Here is a 22868-nt window from a genome sequence, read left to right as displayed (position 1 = left end):
ACAGGAGATAGAAAATACTGAGGAGTGCTGGACTGGATGCATTGACAGAGACGTCTCAATTCATTTTTCAGTTCTTTGTCTCCACACCTGCTGGTTGATGGACACACCTATCCCACAGGTTCTGGAATAGTGGGAAGCTATGTAATGGAAAACTCGTTTGCCTTCCAAAAAGCAAGGCGCAGTGCCCCACGGGTGCACGGAGCCACCTATAACATGGCGCTGTGCCCTGATAGGCATGCGCGCTGATGCCAGCGGGGTGCGAGTGAGGTGTGGCGGGCATGTTCCCGCCGCCAAGGGCACCCCACTGGTAAGTGTGGAGAGCGAGAAGGGGTTTAAAAACCCCTGGGCGGAGCCCGGACGATCTCTTCAGGCGTCCGGGCCCTAGCCTGCAGCACGGCGATCCGGACGACGAATAGTGCACCAACCCCGTGGAGCACATCAGCCTACAGCACGGCGACACCGAAGGCAGATCGGCACCGGTCTTCTGACAGAGGCAAACGGGTGCCCAAGTGCCGGAGAGAAGCTCGTTACCAGCTGTGCCATGAGGCGTCTCGTCTCCAACGTCGCGAGCCCGCGGTTGATTTCTGTCCCGCTCGGCTGGGACTAAGTGGAGCTGGTGAAAGTGTTTAAAGCAGCGGTCGTAAATCGGAGGGGCCCGGCCCAAATCTCAAGGAGCGCAGTGAGTAGAGGCATTTCGTGCTGTGGGGGGGCGTCGGGTGGGATTTAAAAATCTAAGCTGTTGATCCCCGATCATGCCACAACCAATTCGTGGGAGGCGCCATGCAGTCGGGGAGTCCACCCAGCCCCTACCAGTGCCTCAACGTTGCACAGCTCTCCCTTTAAAAAAAAAAAAAAGGAAGTTTCATTTAATTGTAAACCGGTTCCTACCTTCCAATCCCTCTGTAGGCAAAGGGGCTATCCCAGGGGAGTGTAGGGCCTCCTCCTCCTCCTCCCCTCCCTTCTCCCTCCTATGCCGGTCTTCTCCAGACTATGATCAAGAGATGGCCATACTGCAGGACAGGAGGTAGCCATCTTGGATAGAGCATTTTATATATAATCAAGACAGGGGCGGCCATATTGGAGGGTGCAGATTGAAATATTGACCTCTGGCAGGGGATTATGAGAGAGAGGCGGCCATGTTGGAGAGGGCAGGAATCTGTTAGCAGGCTCAAAAGGTAGGTGATGGCCATCTTGGTAAGGAATAATAAAGAAATTGTTTTCAGGCTCGGGAAAAAATAAGGTAGATCAAACAGCCATTTGAAGTACAGCACAACTTTGAAATAGAATCATGGTTAATTCCCCCCCCCCCCCCCCCCCCCCCCCAAAAAAAAAAAAAAAAAAATAACGTAAGGGGTTTTTAATTTGTTCATCTGGCTATCTTTTAAGTCTATTTAGATTCCTTTGTATGTCAACACTATTACCCTCCACTCCCTCGCCCAGAATGGAAGCGGCAGCAAGTACGGATGTCGTAGAAGTGTGCCCCACCCAAGAAATCGGAGCGGAAGAGGGACTCAGCACATCACGCATGCAGTCAGACACGGCAGCGGCATATGAGGAAGACTTGATCAACGACGCAGCAGTGAAGACGCGACCGGCGAGCATTTCAGACAAAGGAAAAGGCCAAAGAAAGCAAGCCAACAAGAAAGCAGCCGGTCAAGCCGCCCCCACAGCAGTAGAGAAGAGCTCGATTAAGAAAGGAACCAAGAAGAAAGCCTCAGGACGTCAAGCTGTGGTGGCCGCCCCTACACGCACAGACTGGAGCGGGTGCCCCCAGGTCAGCGAGCAACGCAGCTGACATTTCAGAAAGCCTCCCCCTACAGCCGAGGCCGGGCACACCAGGATGCTGGCCGCACCCGCCGACACGCGCGGGATGGACACCACCGCATTCAACGGTGCAGGGTGCTGTAACTCAGGCGACGGACAGTCCGGGGCCAGTGGCGGGGCTTGCTGGACTGGATGCATTGACAGAGACGTCTCAATTCATTTTTCAGTTCTCTGTCTCCACACCTGCTGGTTGATGGACACACCTATCCCACAGGTTCTGGAATAGTGGGAAGCTACGTAATGGAAAACTTGTTTGCCTTCCAAATGATGAGAGGAATGAATGCCTATGCCCAGAAGCTAGAACAGTGAAGAACTAATAAAGGGAAGAGAGGCTGCCAACTACCTGGAAAGAGCAAACATGCATTTACAATGGAGCAATACCTGCAACACCCCTCCAGGCAGCCAAGGGTTGTGAAAGAAGCTTGAGAACAGAGGAGAGAGAGCAACATGCAGAGTTATAAATCCTTTGGAACTTTTTGCAGCTATTTATGCTGATTTGCTTCATGGATTTCCTATCCTTTCTTTTATATATATTTGTAATTGTTTTGGAGAGTCCAAATAAATGGCAATTTTATTATATATAACAGCCTTCCTGCTCCATTTTCTCCCATGGCTTTACTGTGCCCATTTAATACTACTTTCTAATATTAAAGCCTACCATTGGGGGGGCCCTTTGTCCATCTGTGTGCATTGAAATTGTTTGTGTGCTGGCCTCAGCACTAACTGTCAGGATTCATGCCGCAACAAGCCTCCCTGTGAAAAAGCAGTATTGTAAATATTATACCAGTCCACAAAATATCAATCTACTTCTTACTGGTAGCTACAGATTGGGAAGCACAAGAAATTGAATGGCTGTTGATCTCTACACATGTTAGCAGAATCCCTCATCTTGCTCGCATGCACAGAATGCAGACCACCACAACAGGGAGAATAAGTGAACACACATAAGAAACAAACATGTAGCTAAAATTTGTACTGGAAACTCCAAGACGTCAGACTACTACTACTACTTATCATTTCTATAGTGCTACTAGATGTACGCAGTGCTGAACACGGAACATGTAAGAGACCGTCTCTGCTCGACAGGGCTTACAATCTAATCAGACAGACAGGACAAATAAGGGATAAGAGAATTACTTAAGGTGGGAATTATAAAACAGACATGGGTACCGAACAAGTGAATATTTTTTTTTGTTACATTTGTACCCCGCGCTTTCCCACTCATGGCAGGCTCAATGCGGCTTACATGGGGCAATGGAGGGTTAAGTGACTTGCCCAGAGTCACAAGGAGCTGCCTGTGCCTGAAGTGGGAATCGAACTCAGTTCCTCAGTTCCCCAAGACCAGAGTCCACCACCCTAACCACTAGGCCTCAAAAGGTGGGCTTTAAGCCTAGATTTGAAGTCAGCCAGAGCTGGAGCTTGAGGTACTGATTCAGGAAGTCTGTTTCCAGACATATGGTGCAGCATGATAAGAGTTCCCAGTGGAGGATAAGGATACAGATAAGAGATTTACCCAATGAATGGAGTTCCAGGGGAGTAGTGTAGGGAGAGATAAGAGTGGAGAGGTAGTGAGGAGATGCAGAGTGACTGCATACAAGTATAGAAGCAAACAATATTGCATCTTACTGCCAGACCAAAAACGCAGAAACGGCAGATTTCCTGCACTTGGCCGAAAACGCCTGCTTTCATAGTTCATTTCCTACAATCCCACTCAGGCAGCCAGACTCCCAACCAGTAGCCAAGCCCATTGCAAAGGGTGGGCATGATGGGCAGCTGCTTCAGCAGATAGCACCAGCCACAGTGCCCTCTCTTGCCTTCAAGACATGTCCTGGCTATAGCCCTTGTTAGTAGGACAGAGGCTTGAAACACGTGCGGTGCTTTTCTGTTTCTGGCTGCTTCCATTATTTATGTGGGGGATCTCTAGTTTTCATTGATGGAGGGAGGTTTGTCAGTCAGCATGCCCCGTTACCCTCACATGAGTGTCTCCACAGCCACCTCTTTAAATGTGGAGAAGGGAGGCTGGAGATAAGCCCAGGTTCTCCCTGTGCTGCCCCACTCTCCATGGTTTCCGCTCTGCTGGGACTGGGTGTCTTGCAGGCTGTGAAACAGTGCATGATGTACTGGGGAGGCTCCCAGAAGCTTCTTGGTTACATTATTTTCTGAAAACAATATGCCTGGAGCAGAGTGCTCAGTAAAAAAACTGACAGCAAATTTGCTCAAAGCTCAGGGAAAATGCTTCCATCTCTGTCAAATCTAGTCCAACCCAGCTAGTAGCCCAGCCAGCCTGTTTGGCAACAAACAAAAAATAGGGGGGCTAGCCAGCTGAAAAGAAGATGCATCTTCAAAGAGAGACAGCCAAACAGGTAGCCCAGTCAGCTAGCCGGTCTGTCCAGAAAGACTGGGAGAGAAAAGGGTTGCACCATCAGAGAGAGACAGTCAACCAACCAACTCACCCACCAATCTGGAGAGGGAGAATCAATAGAGTCATGCAGTCCATCCTAAGAGAGAGAGAGTCAGCCAGTCCCTCTGGAAAGCATGAGTGTGCCAGCTAGGTAGTCTGATTGCTGGGGGGGAGGGAGGGAGGGTACACAGGGGTGTATGGTGGCAGGAGTAATGTGGCAATGGCTTGCTGCAGTTTGACGGGTCTGGTGCCTTTGACACCATGTATGACACCCTGCTCCAGGGGTGTACCCAGACCGGCGGGAGGGGGGGGTCCAGAGCTTGAGGTGAGGGGGCATATTTTAGCCCCCCCCCCCCACCGGCGCCGCCGACACCTCCCCCCCCCCCCCGCCTACCTTTGCTGGCAGGGGACCCCAATCCCCACCAGCCGAGGAGGTCCTCTTCTTCCCGCGAAGGCTTCGTTCTGTTTCTGACGTCCTACACGTACAGGGAAGAAGAGGACCTCCTCGGCTGGCGGGGATTGGGGTCCCCCGCCAGCAAAGGTAGCCCACGGCGGGAGGGGGGGGGGTCAAGAGGGTCGTCGGCAGGGGGGTCCAGGGACAAATCTATGGGGGCCCAGCCCCCCCCCGGCCCACGTAGCTACACCACTGCCCTGCTCTTAGGCTGAATGAGCTTGGATTTATTAGAACAGACTTGAACTGGTTTAAAGGAATTTTTCAATAACAGACAGTACCGTGTTGAGAAGAATGGAACATTTTCCAATAGTTGCAGTCCAATTTTTGGTGTTCCACATGGTTCACCATTGTCACACCTATACTGTTTAATATTTTAAGGAGTTCCTTGGGGAATTTTTAAAAAAATTCTCCTTCTACTATGTTGCATCACATGCTGATATTTTTATTTTATTACCACCTGTTATTAATAATATAGAGAGAGTGACTGGTAGCACTATAGAAATGATTTATAGTAGTAGTAGTCATTGGAAAGACACATTTTTAGGCACCACAAAATTTGTTAAAACTCAATACAGCTAAAACTAAATTGCTTTATTTCTGTACTTCCCTAGTCAATGTTTAAAAAATGTTACTCTTAAGACAGGGGAGTGGTTGGCTTTAGAAACTTCATCTAGTGTTTTGGGTTTCATATTAGATTCACAAATAACAATGGAAAGTCAAATTAATAATTTAAGCAGGAGGATATTCTTTCAATTAAGACAGCTTAGGGCAATCAGATCATCTTTTTTTCCCCCTGCACAATTTAGAGTATTGTCTCAGGCTATTATTTTACCACCTATAGATTACTGTAGCTCCCTATATGCTGGTATCTTTGCAGAATTGTGCAGCTAGATTAATATTTAGCTGTAAAATGTTTGAGCATGTTACTCCTTTACTGAGGAATCTGCACTGGCTGCTAGTTAGGGCTAGAATAGCCTCCATCTGCTCGCCATAACAGAAACCTGGCTCTGCCCTAATGACTCTGCTTCAGTCGCAGCCCTCTGCCATGGCGGTTATCTTTTTTTCACACACTCCTCGCCCTGCTGGTCAAGGGGGCGGTGTTGGACTACTTCTCTCTCCCTCCTCCAAATTTCAACCCCTTCTTCCACCTCAATCTCACTGTTTTTCCTCCTTTGAAGTCCACTCTATCCGCCTTTTCTCTCCTCTGCCTCTTCGAATAGCGGTCATTTATCGTCCCCCTGATAAGTCCCTTTCATCCTTTCTCAGTGACTTTGATGCCTGGCTTGCCTTCTTCCATGATCCTTCCTCCCCCTCTCTCATCCTTGGTGACTTTAATATTCCTGCTAATGATCCTTCCAACTCTTATATTTCCAAGTTACTCGCTTTAACATCCAACTATGCTCCACCTCCCCCACTCATCAAAATGGTCACTGTCTTGATCTCATCTTCTCCTCCAACTGTTCACCCTCTAGTTTCCTTGCCTCTGATCTTCCCTCCTCTGATCACCATCTTATAACTTTCACACTTAAATCTCCTCCCTCCCAGTCCCGTCCTATCTTATCTAATTTATCTAGGAATCTTCACGATATTGACCCTTCATCTCTATCCTCCCGTGTTTCAAACCTCCTCTCTACTGTGGCACCATCCACGTCTGTCAACGAGGCTGTTTCTTCTTACAACAATACTCTATCCTCTGCCTTAGACACTCTTGCACCTTTGATGACCCGCCCTACAAGGTGTACAAAACCCCAACCTTGGCTGACTTCTAATATCCGCTACCTACGTTCCTGTACCCACTCCGCCGAACGCCTCTGGCGGAAATCTCGGGCCCTTGCTGATTTCTTACACTTTAAGTTCATGCTGATCTTCCAATCTGCTCTTTTACGCGCCAAACAGGATTATTATATCCAACTGACCAACTCTCTTGGCTCTAACCCCCGACTTCTCTTCACCACATTGAACTCTCTCCTCAAGGTGCCCCCTCCCCCAACTCCCCCTTCATTATCTCCTCAGACCCTTGCTGAATTCTTTTACGACAAGGTTCAAAAGATAAACCTTGAATTCTCTACCTCGCCACCTCTCCCCTCCACTAGTCCGTTCCCCTCTCTCTCCTTCTCCTCATTCCTTTTCCTCCTTTCCTGAAGTTACTATAGAGGAAACTACACTTCTCCTTTCTTCCTCAAAATGTACCACCTGTTCCTCTGATCCCATTCCCACCCACCTTCTTAATGCCATCTCTCCTGCTCTTATTCCTTTTATCTGTCACATTCTCAACCTCTCACTTTCCACTGCGACTGTCCCTGCTGCCTTTAAACATGCTGTGGTCACACCTCTCCTTAAGAAGCCTTCACTCGACCCTACTTGTCCCTCTAATTACCGACTCATCTCCACCCTCCCTTTTCTCTCCAAATTACTTGAGCGTGCTGTTCACCACCGCTGCCTTGATTTTCTCTCCTCACATGCTATTCTTGACCCACTACAATCTGGTTTTCGCCCTCTCCACTCAACCGAAACTGCGCTTACTAAAGTCTCCAATGACCTATTACTGGCTAAATCCAGAGGTCTCTATTCCATCCTCATTGTTCTTGATCTTTCTGCTGCTTTTGACACTGTCAATCACAGCATACTCCTCGATATCCTGTCCTCACTTGGATTCTAGGGCTCTGTCCTTTCCTGGTTCTCTTCCTACGTCTCCCTCCGCACCTTCAGTGTTCACTCTGGTGGATCCTCTTCTACTTCTATCCCTCTGCCTGTCGGCGTACCTCAGGGTTCTGTTCTTGGTCCCCTCCTCTCTTCTATCTACACTTCTTCCCTTGGTTCATTAATCTCATCCCATGGCTTTTCCTACCATCTCTATGCTGATGACTCCCAAATCTACCTTTCTACTCCTGATATCTCACCTTGCATCCAAACCAAAGTTTCAGCGTGCTTGTCTGACATTGCTGTCTGGATGTCTCAACGCCACCTGAAATTAAACATGACCAAAACCGAGCTTCTCATTTTTCCCCCCAAACCCACCTCCCCGCTCCCCCCCGTTTCTATTTCTGTTGATGGCTCTCTCATTCTCCCTGTCTCCTCAGCTCGAAACCTTGGGGTCATCTTTGACTCTTCTCTCTCCTTCTCTGCTTATATCCAGCAGATCACCGAGACCTGTCGTTTCTTTCTTTACAACATCCATAAAATCCGCCCCTTTCTTTCCGAGCACTCTACCAAAACCCTCATCCACACCCTTGTCACCTCTCGTTTAGACTACTGCAATCTGCTTCTTGCTGGCCTCCCACTTAGTCACCTCTCCCCTCTCCAATCGGTTCAAAACTCTGCTGCCCGTCTCGTCTTCCGCCAGGGTCGCTTTACTCATACTACCCCTCTCCTCAAGTCGCTTCACTGGCTCCCTATCCGTTTTCGCGCATCCTGTTCAAACTTCTTCTACTAACCTATAAATGTACTCTGCTGCTCCCCAGTATCTCTCCACACTCGTCCTTCCCTACACCCCGCTCCATGGATAAATCCTTCTTATCTGTTCCCTTCTCCACTACTGCCAACTCCAGACTTCGCGCCTCCTGTCTCACTGTACCCTACGCCTGGAATAAACTTCCTGAGCCCGTACATCTTGCCCCATCCTTGGCCACCTTTAAATCTAGACTGAAAGCCCATCTCTTTAACATTGCTTTTGACTCATAACCACTTGTAACCTCCTCTCCTCCTTCCTGTACACATTAATTGATTTGATTTGCTTACTTTATTTTTTGTCTATTAGATTGTAAGTTCTTTGAGCAGGGACTGTCTTTCTTCTATGTTTGTGCAGCGCTGCGTACGCCTTGTAGTGTTATAGAAATGCTAAATAGTAGTAGTAGTGATTGATAAGATTTTTTTTATGGTTATTGCCCATTGGATCACACATTTTTAGTGTCCTATCCATCATCTCGTCGGCCCTCTAGGTGTAATTACTTATTGAAGTTAAGCCTTATTGAAGGTCCGTTATAAATGCTTCTATGACAGTGTACGTCTAATAGCGCTTTAGAAATAAGTAGTAGCTATTTTAGCTGTTTTGATCTCAATTCAGCTCCAAGATTATTTCCAGTTTAGAAGAGCCTTGAAAAACCTTTTTATTTGATAAACACTTGCTCTATGAAATTTTAAACTGTAATTGAATTTTTATTGTAACCCGCTATTCTATTCTATGCATAACTTATATTCCGCTATATCTCCCAAAGGGATTCATTGCAGATTACAAGAAAAGAAGCATCTCAAATAGATGGAATTACAACTTAATACAAAAATAAAAACTAATCGGAGTTTATATTTAAAAACCATAGAGCCTTCAACTTTTTTTCTTGACAATCCTGTTGGAAATTTGCAGGATATAAAAGCTGGGAATGGAATGGCTGGAGTGGTGGTATTTGTTGAAATTCTCGCTCTTAAAACTTGATCCTTCCTGGCTACTCTGTACTATGGACAGGCACTAAAACCCAGAAAGTGTCCCTGTTAATTTCTCTTTCTGTAATCTGTTCTTTTATATTACTGTTATTAGCACTATTATGTACTTTTTTTTGTATTTTTATTTTCACAACTTCCGGGCTGAGTTTATAGTAGGGTGCCTATGTGAAATGTCCAAAAAGACGCCTCTAAGCCCTATTTTATAAAGGTAATGTATTTACTTAGGCTCCCAGAAATATCCCCAACTGCACACAAATTTACACACACAAATTCACACCTGCTATGAAGATGATGTAATATATGTGCCTGTACTTGTATATTTTATAAAGTGTGCATGTACATAGTAACTCCACCCATGTTCTGCAGAGCTTCCAGGTGACCCAGCTTTAGAAGGGACAGTTTAGGGCAGTCCTGGATTTCTGACATCCTCATCATAATGCATTATGGGTCCTGCAACACTGATTTCAATGGCTAGAATCATGGACTACAAATACCTTACTGCTTTGGGAGGTAAGTTTAAAACCAGGACTGCCAAAAATGTCTCCCTCTTGGAACTTGGTCATTTGGCAGCTCTAGCTCTGGGAACACCTACAAACCACAGCACATGTTTAAGTATGTACCATCTTGTTAGGGTGCATACTCGCACGTGCATAACAGCCGTGAAATTATATAAAAGCTATTTTCTATGTGTCAAACAGGCTTTACATGAGGGAAAACCTTTATAAAATTATCCCCTACCCCTCTGTTATTTTGGCAACATATAAGCACATTGTACTGCCAATAAAGTTATCTCCATTTGAAAACCTCTTTACCACAGGAAAGCAATTTGACTGGCTTACCTATTAGAAGAGATAAATGTGTTCCAGCAAGCTGCCTATCACTTCTTTCCTCAAAATCAGCAGTTGTGTTGGAAATCTGCAAGCTGTACTGGCTAGTGGCTCCATTTTCAAACCTGCCCCAGCCTGAAGGGTCTTGAGCAGGATATCCAGACTGAAGATTTGCATCTGGAGGCATAGAGGAAAGGGGTGAGATTTCAAGTCTGTTTTCAAAAGCTGCTACCATGCTTTCCATGCAGGGCTCTGTTAGATTGGAGTTTTCCTGAGGTCCTCCTGAATCCACCATGGCACTGGGTGTGACTTCAAGGGGGCAGCCAGCCTTTGGCTGACATTGGGACGAGGAGCTAACCCCTGCTGCAGAACCAGAGGCAGCCTGAGAGTTGTGATGATGCCCTGGTGATTCTGAAGGAGAGGCGACAATGGGATTTCTAGCAGAAACATAACCACCATCCCTCGTCTGTTGTGCTTGCCCAAGACAGAAAGAGGTAGTGTATTCATTCTCCACTGGCCCTCGAACTGACTCCAGATTGTTTAATGAAAAGAGGTCCTGACCAGGACTGAGGTTAGAGTCTACTGTGTTCCTACAGTTCAGCTCAGAAGAGTCAGGAACCTGGTGGCTTTGATGGATGACAGATGTATTCTCCACCATGGCCAGTGGGACTCTTCTGGGATTGTTCACAGTGGATGCATCTGCTGGAACATCAGTCCGAGAGCCATTGCTGTAAGCTGTCAAAGAAACAGAATGGGAACATTTTAAATATAAACTCCACTAACATGAATGTGCTTGTTATGGTATAAGCCAATCAGAATTAAATGTGTAGCATGATGTTGTGTTGGATCAGATACATATACATATATATATATATATATATATATTTTTTTTTTTTTTGTGCAGCTTTTAAAAATACACTGCAGCAGAACTGGCTTTCATTCCAAAAGCCCTCTTCCCTCTCCCTTTGGGGAATCTCATTCCTTAAACAAAAGACTTAAGACTGCTTTAAAGTTTTAAATTGACTCTATTCCTCTGATCAACACAACAAAGATTGGACCTAACCAGTAGAGGCAAGGAGACAAGCAGGTGGGAAAGGTGTGAATACCCCATTGAAGACAAAGACTTCAGAGGGGAAACCATAAACAGGACATTTGCTTGTCAAGGTATACCTGCCCCTCCCATCAGCTTTCAGACATGTGCAGAAAGGAAGGACTTGTAATGTGTATCTGCTCCAGAGACTGAGCAGGAAGCCTTTTCACATCAAAAGACCATTTGTCAGCAAGATCCAGACAGCAAGTCTTGTGATGTCATAAGACATGAGACCAAGATACCACAATGCTTTGCAAATGCCCAAGGGTCGTGTGGAAACCAGGAAACCAGGACAAAGATCCACATAGCATATCCTCCTGTAGCTTGCAAGATATAAAAGCAAAAGCTGTTTCACCAAGATTCAGATTCTCTTCAGCTGCAAGCAACTCAGATCCACTCACCACTGATGCCTTGCTCCTGAAACATGTGCTCATCAATCAGCTGGACCACAGCATGCTTGTAACAAGGACTTATAAGTAACATAACTTTTGATCTAGACCTGCTACCTTGCCTTACTTAAGCACAGATTATCTGTAAAGATCTCTTAAAACCTACCTCTCGTGTGCAATTGTATATTAAATCAACCTTTTTGAAGCTAAAAATACGTTCTCTTTGTGTTCTGAGTATATGGTATCCTTTATATATACTTAATTTATTTAATTTATTGCAATTATCACCTTTGGTGATTGGTGGAGAAATTAATATCCTAAAACTTATAAATACAGCACCTGCTCTTAAATTATAAACAGTAGCGAGTGCTCTCTAGAGCTCTTTCCCCCCAAGATAAATCATTTCTTGTAACATGCTAATTTACTCCTATTCCATTAACCACAGTGCAACTTTTAGGAACGGTGCAGAAAAAGAACGCTAACTTAAGTCAGAGGCCTTTGAGAATGGCCTAGCATGTTATCACCAAAATGCTTGAAATGGCACACACAGAGGATCCATTACTGATTACATTTTGTTTGTTTAAAAAAAAATCACATCATTCCTACGGGGTTCATATTCAAAGCAATTTAACTCTCTCCTGCCTGTTTAAATCGCCTGTGTGGGGCTATGTTTACTGATTATTCAGCGGTCTTTATCCGGTTAGTGCTGCTGCATATCACCACTGACTGCTAAATGGAAAGCCGGCTATTTTGTGCATGGTCAGGGGGTAGAGCACTGACACTGAATATCCGGGTTTATGCGGTCAGCTGTCTTTTATACAGTTAAGTGTGATATTCAGAACTTAACCACCTAAGTTAACCAGACAAATTGGACCACATAAAACACAGTCCTATTTGTATCCAGTTTCACTTAACCATACAAAAGATAGTTATATCCTTTGACTAACCCATCTTCCATAAATTGTAAAACCCCTTTGTTAACCTAGTCAGCATTGCCAGTTTAGCTTTCACCACAAAAACAAAACAAAAACAGACTTCCGCGTCCTGCGGACATTCTCTCTCCCTCCATATTCCACAAACTTACTCTCTCAGGTCTGGTCAGGCTGCCCAGGGGATTTAGTTAGCCTGCTCTGCAATGGAATACATGAACATATTCATTGGCTTGTGCTCCCTCACAGCCCGTCACTGCCATTACTGCTGGACTCAGGACTGGCCATGCTTCCAGAGCAAGAAGGTGTGCAGGTTAGGGGAATGGCATTGCAACATTGAGCCTGCAAATTGGTGGGAAAATGTGGGATACAAATGCTACAAATAATAATAATAATTATTATTATTATTATAGAGAAGAGGCAGAAATGAGCTGTAGTGGCTAAGGGCAGAGTTGGAGGCATTGAGAAGTGTCTGCTCTGTGCTAGGGAATGCAGTGCACACTATAACTGCAGAAATTACATTTACAATTTAAGGTTCTGTCAGTTCTCCTGTAACCTGAATCCATTAAATACTGACCATTTGGCAACAGGGCCACCAAGAGACTGAGCCGGGCCCGGGGCCCCTGCCGCCCCTCCCAATCACCTCCATCTCCTGCTCTCAAGTCGCCGGCACCACAGTCCCCGCTCTCCACCCGCCCACCCCCAGCCCCGTCGGCAGCCCTTCTCCGTCCACCACCGGGCCCCCTGCATTCAAATCGGCAGTGCCTCACCGTGTGAAAGTGGCAGATCGCCTCCCTCACTGTGCCCTGCCCTTGCAGAAACAGGAAGTTACATCAGACGAGGGCAGGACACAGTGAGGAAAGGCCCGAAGGGAGGCGATCTGCCGCTTTCACACAGAGGTGAGGTGCTGCCGATTTGAATGCAGGGGGCCTGGTGGCAGACGGAGGGGGGCTGTCAACGGAGCCGAGGCAGGCAGGTGAGACTGGGGACTGCAGCGCTGGCGGCCTGGGAGGAGAGAGACCCTGGTGCCAGCCCCCCCCACCCAGAGGCCCGGCCCGGGGAATTTTGTCCCCCCTGCCCCCCCCCCTCTCAGCAGCCCTGTTTGGCAATGCTAAATCTAGTTTTACCTATGTCTATTGCAACAGAACAAGGAGGTTTGATTGACAGGAGATGGCGTTTCGTGATAAGGATGAAGCCGTCTACACCTAAGGAGGTTTAATTGCTTCCCTATGCAGCAGACACCATCTTGATACACTCAAAATACATTACTTTGTATGGTGGCAAGCTCTGCCTCCTGGCTTCAGGCCAGATAATGGTCCAAGCACGCTCCCGCTACCTCCTGCCAATTAAACCTCCTCGCAACAGATAATGGGCCTGATATTAAAAACGATTTAAACAGCCAGAAGGCTCCTGGCCATTTAAATCACCTGTCCTGGGCTAACCAGGCATATTCAGTGGCACTAGAGTTGCTGAAAACGTCTGGTTACTGCACAAGCCAAAACCAGCTATTTTGGGGGCATTCCAGGGGGCAGAGTCAAATACTTGGTTAGTTAGGCACTCATATTCAGCACTTAACCAGCCAAGGTAATCGCATCAATAGGAAAGCATAAAAGTCAGTCCTATCTTTAGGCGCTTCACCAGAGCTGGTTAAGTGCTGAATATGGCACTTAACTGGTTATGTTTTTGCCAGTGGCATAGCTATGTGGTGCCACGGTGGCCTGGGCCCGCCCCCCCCCCCCCCCCAAAAAAATTGGGCCCCTGTTTGGTTGGCGGGGGAAGCTTTGTCCAGCGCCGGTTTCCGGCACCGCTGCATTTCCTGCCCTGCCCTGCCCGTCTTCCCCTTACGTCCTACACGCTCCTTTTAGTGAAACATGCTCAGTTTCACTAAAAGGAGCATGCAGGACGTGAGGGGAAGATAGAGCAGGGCAGGCAACGCAGTGGTGCTGGAGACCAGCACTGGACAAGGCTTCAGCTGGCAGGGGTTGGGGATCCCCGCCAGCCAAAGGTATTTGCTGTGGCAGTGAGTGGGGAGCGGTGAGGGTGGCGGGGGGGTGGAGGGGCGGCTGACCAAAATGTGCCCCCCACCTCAGGCTCTGGCCCCCTCCCACTATGAGGTCTGGGTACGCCCCTGTTTTTTGCTGCCCCGTATCCCTGAAAATTCAATGCCAGAGCCTGAATATGCCCAGCATTGAATTTCTGGGGATAACATTAGCTGCAGTTAGCAAAACACTGACCTTGGGCCCAATATATAGATATATATATATAGAGAGAGAAAGATGAGTGAAGTTAAATTGTACTCCACCAGGAACCTCAAATACCATATCTAACTTATACATTATGACCCTTATTTTATTTTATTTATTTATAGCATTTATACCCCGCTCTTTCCCGCGCGATAGCAGGTTCAGTGCGGCTTACAAAGTATCACAGAGATAACACATGATTTACACATGTATATACCGGCATTTACATGTGTATATCATATACGCATTTAAAACCCAATTTTTGAAAAAAGGCAGTGTTTACATGTGTGGATTTGAAAGGTGGTGTGGTTTGGGTGGGGCTTCTCCAAAACCAAAATCTGCATGTGTACTCCCCATTTCAGGAAGGGAATCCATGCGTAGCAGTGGCGTAGCCACAGGTGGGCCTGGGTGGGCCAGGGCCCACCCACTTAGGGCTCAGGCCCATCCAACAGTAGCACATGGTAATGAAAATGCTGCTGTCCACAATACTAGCACCATCGCATGCTCAGTTTTCAGCGCATGCCTGCTGCAGACTACCAAGGTGGAGACTGGAGAGAAGCATTTTCCCACCAGCTGAGATATTTTTTTGGTGTGGGGATGGAGGCGAGAACATTTGGTGCCCACCCACTTCTTGCCTAGGCCCACCCAAAATCTGCTGTCTGGCTACGCCCCTGATGCGTAGACCCCAATATAGCCACACTGGGATTTACAACTGCTCCCGTGCATGTGTAGATTTGTAAAGAGTACTAATTTGGGCCAACCCTTTACAGGAAAGATTAAGGGAGTTTCCCCTCCACCACTAACAAGAAAATAAAGATTGCAGCCTCTGTTAATTAGTGGTATGTGTACAAAGAATTTGGAAACTGGCAAGCATACATATGTAACTTACACATTGAAATAGTTTATTCATAGCTTACAAGTGTAATTTATAAACCACCTACTTGCGTGTGTAATTTAAATTGCCCAGTTTTTAAACATGTATCAATGTTTTGTTTTGTAATTGGCCTTGGTTAAAGGCGGAATAGAAATTAATGAATTAATAAATCTTTGTGAAATTACTTCTACTGCACATGCTCCCGTGTGTATTTTACAAAATCCTATGATGCAGATTATTTTCTAAACTATACTTACGTGTGGTAGCCATGTTAGTCCACTTTTAAAGGTAATAAATAGACATAGTAAACATAGTAGGTGACGGCAGAAAGACCTGTACGGTCCATCCAGTCTGCCCAACAAGATAAACTCATATGCGCTACTTTATATGTATACCTGATCTTGATTTGTATCTGCCATTTTCAGGGCACAGATCGTAGAAGTCTGCCCAGTACTAGCCCCACCTCCCAACCACCGGTGCTGCCACCCAATCTCCGCTAAGCTTCTGAGGATCCATTCCTTCTGAACAGGATTCCTTTATGTTTATCCCACGCATTTTGAATTCCGTTACCGTTTTCATCTCCACCACCTCCCTCAGGAGGGCATTCCAAGTATCCACCACTCTCTCCGTGAAAAAATATTTCCTGTCATTTTTCTTTAGTCTGCCCCCCCTTCAACCTCATTTCATGTCCTCTAGTTCTACCACCTTCCCGTCTTTGGAACAGGTTCATTTGCAGATAAATACCTTTCAAATATTTGAATGTCTGAATCGTATCACCCCTGTTTCTCCTTTCCTCCAAATTTGGGTGGGCCTGGGCCCAAGATGGGTGGGCAGAAGAACTGCACCTTGTCACACAGGTGATTTGGTCTCTCCCTCTCTCGCTTGTATACCATATGGTCTCTCAAACATCCCCCCCCCCCCCGCATATCTTTTAAATAGCATATTTTCACCAGCAGTGAGCAGCATCTAATACACACTGCTCATGTTGGCACCACAGCATATATCAGTTGCTGCTTGCTGCAGGCAAAGATCTGCTATTTACAAGGTATGCAGGAGGGACAGTTTTGGGGAGTTTTCAGCTGGTAGGGCTTGGGAATCCCTGCCAGCCACATCATAGGTGTGCTGCTACTGGGTGGGCCTGGGCCCACCTGGGCCCACCCTTGGCTACGCCACTGCTCCAGGGTATACATGTTCAGGTCAGCAAGCCTCTCTTCATACATTTTGTAACGCAAATCCCATACCATTTTTGTAGCTTTTCTTTGCACCGCTTCCATTTTTTTTTTTTTTACATCTTTAGTAAGAAACAACAAACAAAACAAAAAAAGAATTCTAGTCAATCGGCAGAGAAACAGGAGTGGAGAGCCTGGTTTTTTTGCACTCTTAGTTGTGAAAGTGAAACAGAGTGAGCAGGTGATTGCAGGATAACACAGAATAATTGATTTAAAAGAAGTTTCTTACACAGTGGGACCTGCATTGCAGAAGGACCTGGATGGAAAAACAGGACAGGCCCCAAAAAATGGATAAGGGGCAAAGAGAACAAAAGGAGAAATTAGGTCTTACCTGATCATTTTCTCTCCATTAGTCCTTCCCACTATTCCAGAACCTGTGAGATAGATGTGTCCATCAACCAGCAGGTGGACATAGAACCAAAACTAATCTTAAACACATCTCTCTTGGCATCCAGCCCAGCTTCTCAGTATTTACGTAGACAAGCAATAAGGATAAACTCATAATAAACATCTTGCTAACCTAACACTAACCAGACGAGCAAACATATATGGACCAGTGGCATAGCCAGACAGCCAATTTTGGGTGGGCACAAATTTTTCTCTCTCCCCCCTCTCCCCAAAATTGGCTGTCTGGCTACCCACTGCCCCAACGCCCCCCCCTCAAGCCACCGCTGCAGGTTTCTCCGGCACCACCTACCGGCACCCAATGGGCCTTCTTCCCCCTCCCTCCGTCGGGCAGCGCCAGCCTAACTGTACAACAAAGCTGCATGGCACCGGGTCCGTCAGCATGCTGCCGCTAGCTCCTACCTTGTCATATTTCGGCAGAGGTGTTAGTTCTGCTGCTAAATATGCAGTGGATCCACGCGGTGCCAGGGCTCTCTCTCTGTACGCTGCTGCGACTGCTTCCTCTGCGCTAGCCCCGCCTCTTCAGAAAGAGTATCGGAGGTGAGGCGGGGCTAGCGCAGAAGAAGCAGTCGCAGCAGCGTACAGAGACACAGCCCTGGCACCGCGTGGATCCGCTGCAGATTTAGCAGCAGAACACCTCTGCCGAAAGATGACAAGGCAGGACCCTGATGGCGAACCTATGACACGTGTGTCAGTACTGACACACGTAGCCATTTTCGATGACACGCGGCCGCATGTGGCCGCATACAGAGAAGCAGCGGCGTTCCTTGCTGACACCCGGGCGGATCGCTGATGCGCCCCCCCCCCCCCCAAGGTGCAGCACGACCTCCCCCCCCCCCCGGCGAAATCACCCCCCCCCCCCCCGGTGCATGTTTACCCGTGTGCGCTCCTATTGGCTCCCTCCGAGTCCTCCGCTCGTTCCCTCCCTGCTGCTCCCTTGCCCCGGCTCCTGCACGGCCGTTTGACCTCACGTCCGGCCGGCGGAGAGCAGCGGAATGCCATGGGGGACGCATCTCTGAGGGCCCTGTGATCGCCATTACCAGCAACCACATAACCACAGCAACCATCATCCAATCTACTGTTCTGGGGTGTCGTGGATTTCTAATTGACCATCATTACTGAGATAGGTGAGGGGGAGGCTGGGAGAGGCGAGGGCATGTGCTATGGGTGCCGTTTCCCGCCATTAGAAATAGCGGCAGCCATCTTAATTTACATAAGGTGGTCAGTTAGGCTAGTTAACCACTAATTGCCTGCAGGGCTAACAGGCTATCTATAATTCTATCTTCTGTCACTGCCCCCCTGATGGAGAACCCAAAAAATAAAAAACCAAGGTTAAGTAAAGGAAGTGGTAGTAGCAGTAGCCGACCCTTTCAAGAGACATGGACCGAGATGTATGGCATTATAGAAAAAAATGGCAGATCATTTTGTGTTCTATGTACTGAAACAGTAGTAAGCAGAACGTGGAATATAAATAGACATTTTGAAACTAATCATTCCCAGCTCTTGAAAAAAAGTGAGGATGAAAGGAAGGAATACATTTCCAGGCAGCTACACTTTTATAAGAGCCAATCTAATTCCATCCTTACATTTGTAAAAGGTTCTACAAATTTAACATCTGCAAGTTTGAGCATTGCTCACTCCATAGCTCAGCATGGAAAAGCACTCAGTGAGGGAGGAGTTATTAAAGAAACTCTCCTAAGATGTGCACCAGTTCTATTTCACGATATGCAGAATAAAGATGCAATTATTAAGAGAATATCTGAGTTACCAGGAAATTTGGAGTGCCTGGATCCGATTACCAGACACTTTTAGCACCCTGAAAAATATAGCAATGGCTTACTCACAATTTTTCCCTCTACGTACTTTTGTGAAACCTTATTCTCAGCGTTAAATAATATCAAAACCAACAAAAGAAACAGATTGAAAGATGAAGTTAGTAGCGCTTGAAGTGTACAAAATACCAACCTTCAATTGAAGATTTAGCCAATGAAATTCAGCAACAAAAAAGTCACTAATAGGCAGATTAGTTAAAGAATTCCCCCTCCCCCTCACTTATCTTAGTTCACGGCACCCCACACAAGTTAAATAATATCAAGACCAACAAAAGAAACCGACTGACAGATGAACAAAGAAGTCACTAAGCAGGTAAGTTAAATAATTAGGTTTTGGTTTATTAAATACAGTTATATATTACAATTATACATTTTTGTTATTTAAACTATAAATATCGTGAAATTATGGTTTTTTTCTCGAAGTGACACACCACCCGAGTTATGCTCGGTTTTTTTGGCGAATTTTGACACACCAAGCTCAAAAGGTTGCCCATCACTGAGGTAGGAGCTAGCGGCAGCATGCTGATGGACCCGGTGCCGTGCAGCTTTGTTGTACAGTTAGGCTGGCGCTGCCCGACGGAGGGAGGGGAAAGAAGGCCCATTGGGTGCTCCGTTGCTGGGTGGGCCTGAGCCCAAATTGGGTGGGCCCAAGCCCGCCCAGGCCCACCCGTGGCTACACCCCTGATATGGACCTCTCATCTCTGGAAGCTTGAAGAGAAGAGATATGCAGGAAGAACCATGCAAGGTGACTGATGCTATTTGACCCATTACTTCATACAGATTAGACATCTCAACATCGGGTGGGCCTCTGGAATAGTAGTAAAAGACTAATAACAAATTATAGGAAGCGTTTGTAATTACAAAAATGCGTGGGATTAAGATAAAGGAATCCTGTTCAGAAGGAATGGATCCTCAGAAGCTTAGCGGAGATTGGGTGGCAGCACCGGTGGTTGGGAGGTGGGGCTAGAACTGGGCAGACTTCTATGATCTGTGCCCTGAAAATGGCAGATACAAATCAAGGTCAGGTATACATATAAAGTAGCGCATATGAGTTTATCTTGTTGGGCAGACTGGCTGGACCGTACAGGTCTTTTTCTGCCATCACCTACTATGTTACTGCTGCTAAAGGTGGTTTAACAAGTTATTAAGCTTAGGAAGCAGTTATCACACGGGCAACACAGGTGTTGGATAACTTTGCTCCTTAAATAAATCAAGCAGCAACTTCATAACCTGTTTGTTTACACAGGCTCCCTTCATTGTGACATATAAGCAATGACAGGGGAAATCAGGAAGGGGGATCTTTTCACATTACTGTTATGCTTTATACTTAAATATCTTGGGATTTCCCCTAAGAAAAAGTACAGTATCGAATGCATTACGTTTTGGGCCTAATATACTGAAAAGAGCCTTCCAGATGTGCCAATTAAAATTACCATGAATGGAGGAGTAAATTGTTAAAGCAGTGGGCTGAGAACCAGGGAAGCTTGATTCAAACCCCACTACAGCTCCTTGTGATCTTGGGCAAACCACCCAACTCACCACTGCCTCAGTTCCAAAACAGAAAAAATACCCACTGTACCTGAATGTACACTGCTTCAATAGCTTGCAGACAGTATTTGAGAAATAAAAATTAAAACATAAATACAGTTTAAATGTCACACAGTTGCCCAGTTGTCTGGAGACAGATTATCAGCCTTTGATGGGCTGTAGGACATACATCTGGAAAAAGATTGCTTTCAGTTCAGTATCAAGATTAAAGGGACGGGAATGGGATGGGATGGGACTTAATATATCACTTTTTTGTGTTTACAGTCAAAGTTGTTTAGATATTATTTTGTACCTGGGGCAGTAGAGGATCAAGAGACTTGCCCTGAGTCACAAGGAGCTGCCCTGGGAATCAAACCCAGTTCCCCCATTTTTCAGGTCACTGCACTAACCACCAGACTACTCCTCCACTCTTTCCAACAAACAACAATCCTTAGCTTTTGCTGGCCCATCTCACACTCTGTGGTAAACAGTAGCAGTCAACAACCGCTTACGCTACAGTTTAATTGTAACAAGTCTTCTCTCTTGCTGCCTAACCTAAAATAAGATTTGTGTCTTGTTTATACCTTGACTATGCTGTAGTTCCATGTTCTCTGAACAGTCATCTACCAACAATGCCATCTCTGGTGGGATATAGATCTTCATTAACTATCCCATAAAAAGCAGTACATTAATATAGTTTGTGGACAGAAATTACTCTCTAGATTAAAAAAAAAATCATATTACACCCATTATGCAGCAAAACACAATAGTCACAGCCACATACTAAGAAAACTCATTACTGCCCTAAAATCTTCAATTTAAGAATGCATCATTCTTATTTAAGCCTAGTTATTTTATTTATTAGGATTTATTTACCACCTTTTTTAAACAATCCACTCAAGGCTGTGTACAGTATGACTAAACATAAGCGATAGACAATTACAAAAGTAAAAATATTCAAATACTAGACATTAAAAAGACAATAAAATAAGATGAGACGTTTTTTACTGGACTAACCATATGGTTTTTTTAATTAGTTTTGGAAGGCAATACCTTTTTCAGATCAGATCAGTTCATTTCTGATCTGAAGAATGTAATGCCTTTGAAAACTAATCAAAAATGTATTGTTAGTCCTATCATCTAAGGTTTATTTCTTGGGTTTGTTTTATTTCTATTCGTTACCTAAAATATACTGCAAATGTTCACATCCTGACCTGGACATACAAATTCTGATTTCTAGGTTCAGTCTAAAATGGGGCTGCACCTATCTTGGGAACAGTCTGTGACAATACATTTCACAGCTTAATTATACACTGGATAAAGAAGCGCTTCCCTTTTGTTTATTCGTAATCCTGCTATTTGCCAATCTCAAGCATGGGTGAACACAAATGGAGAAAAACGTGGATCTGTGCACTGCAGCAGTGATTCTACAAACATCACTCCTCACCTAACAAACATAGCTATAATCTTCTCCGGCCCTGAATCTGGTGTGGAAGTAGGTCTCGCTCCTTAACTCAGAAAACAATGGACAGAACGTCATAAAGCCTAATCTTGGAAGGCAGGATGATAAGGAAGAGGCTGCCCTGAGAGACCGTCATTGAGAGGATGACTAGTGAACCGAGCCCAAACACTACTCACCTTCTTCAGCAAGCTCTCTCACTTCCTCCTCATACTTTCGGCAGAGTCTGACCCCTTCCTTCGCCCCCACTTTCTCCAGTTGCTCTCTCAGCACGCTGATGTCTTTCAGGGAAATAAAGTCCATGTCCAACAAAGCCACCATCAGCTGCTCAGCGGTCTCCAAGGCCTCCAGTTTGCTTTCGGAGATTAATTTTGAACAGTAACTTTTCAGCTGATTATAGCTCCTGGCATCCAAACTCCTGGCTACGTCTGCAGCCAGATTGTTAAACAGATACCTTCTCAGCCCTGGCGACTGCATTCTTTCAGGCTTTCCTGAGAGATAACACTGACAAAACCCAAATAGCAAGCGGGAAATGCTGCTGGCGGTAAAGAAAGCAAAACCAAAAATATTAAGGAAGTTGCCAAATGTGCGAGCACTGTACAACACAGGAAATCCTAGCCTTTTATGGACCGCTAATTATGCAGGAGCCCTTCTGCATTCAGAATCAGATCAGTTACCGGTTGTCCTATTGTCCCAGGTGATCTACGTTTCTAACCTGATCACCTTCACACTTCATCACCCTCTCCCGCAGTCCCGTCCACTACTAACCACCACTTCCAGAAATCTCCAGGCTGTCGACCCTCCCACCCTTTCCTCTCAAATCTCCAATCTCCTCCCGCTCCCGTCCATCATGTCCTCCGAATCTGTTGACAAGGCTGTCTCTACTTACAACGCCTCTCTCTTCTCTGCCCTGGATACCCTTGCCCATCCATCTCCCGCCCCACACGA

The 22868-nt window shown here is 46.0% G+C and overlaps 1 protein-coding gene across 2 annotated transcripts in view; it reads right to left on the bottom strand.

Moving 5' to 3' along the window:
* The window catches only part of LOC115463457, a 76869-nt gene extending 54375 nt beyond the window's left edge, over window positions 1-22494 (bottom strand). For both annotated transcript variants that reach the window (XM_030193966.1, XM_030193967.1), the window contains exons 1-2: window positions 22100-22494; window positions 9956-10678 (exon numbers count right to left, since the gene is read on the bottom strand). In XM_030193966.1, the coding sequence (XP_030049826.1) occupies window positions 9956-10678; window positions 22100-22397 (1021 nt within the window). In that variant the 5' untranslated portion in view covers window positions 22398-22494. The remainder of the gene's footprint in view (window positions 1-9955; window positions 10679-22099) is intronic.
* Window positions 22495-22868: the final 374 nt, after the last annotated feature.

This window comes from Microcaecilia unicolor, chromosome 2 (genome assembly GCF_901765095.1).
Source record: "Microcaecilia unicolor chromosome 2, aMicUni1.1, whole genome shotgun sequence".
Lineage (NCBI taxonomy): Eukaryota > Metazoa > Chordata > Amphibia > Gymnophiona > Siphonopidae > Microcaecilia > Microcaecilia unicolor.
This window is presented reverse-complemented; position numbering and strand designations above follow the sequence as displayed.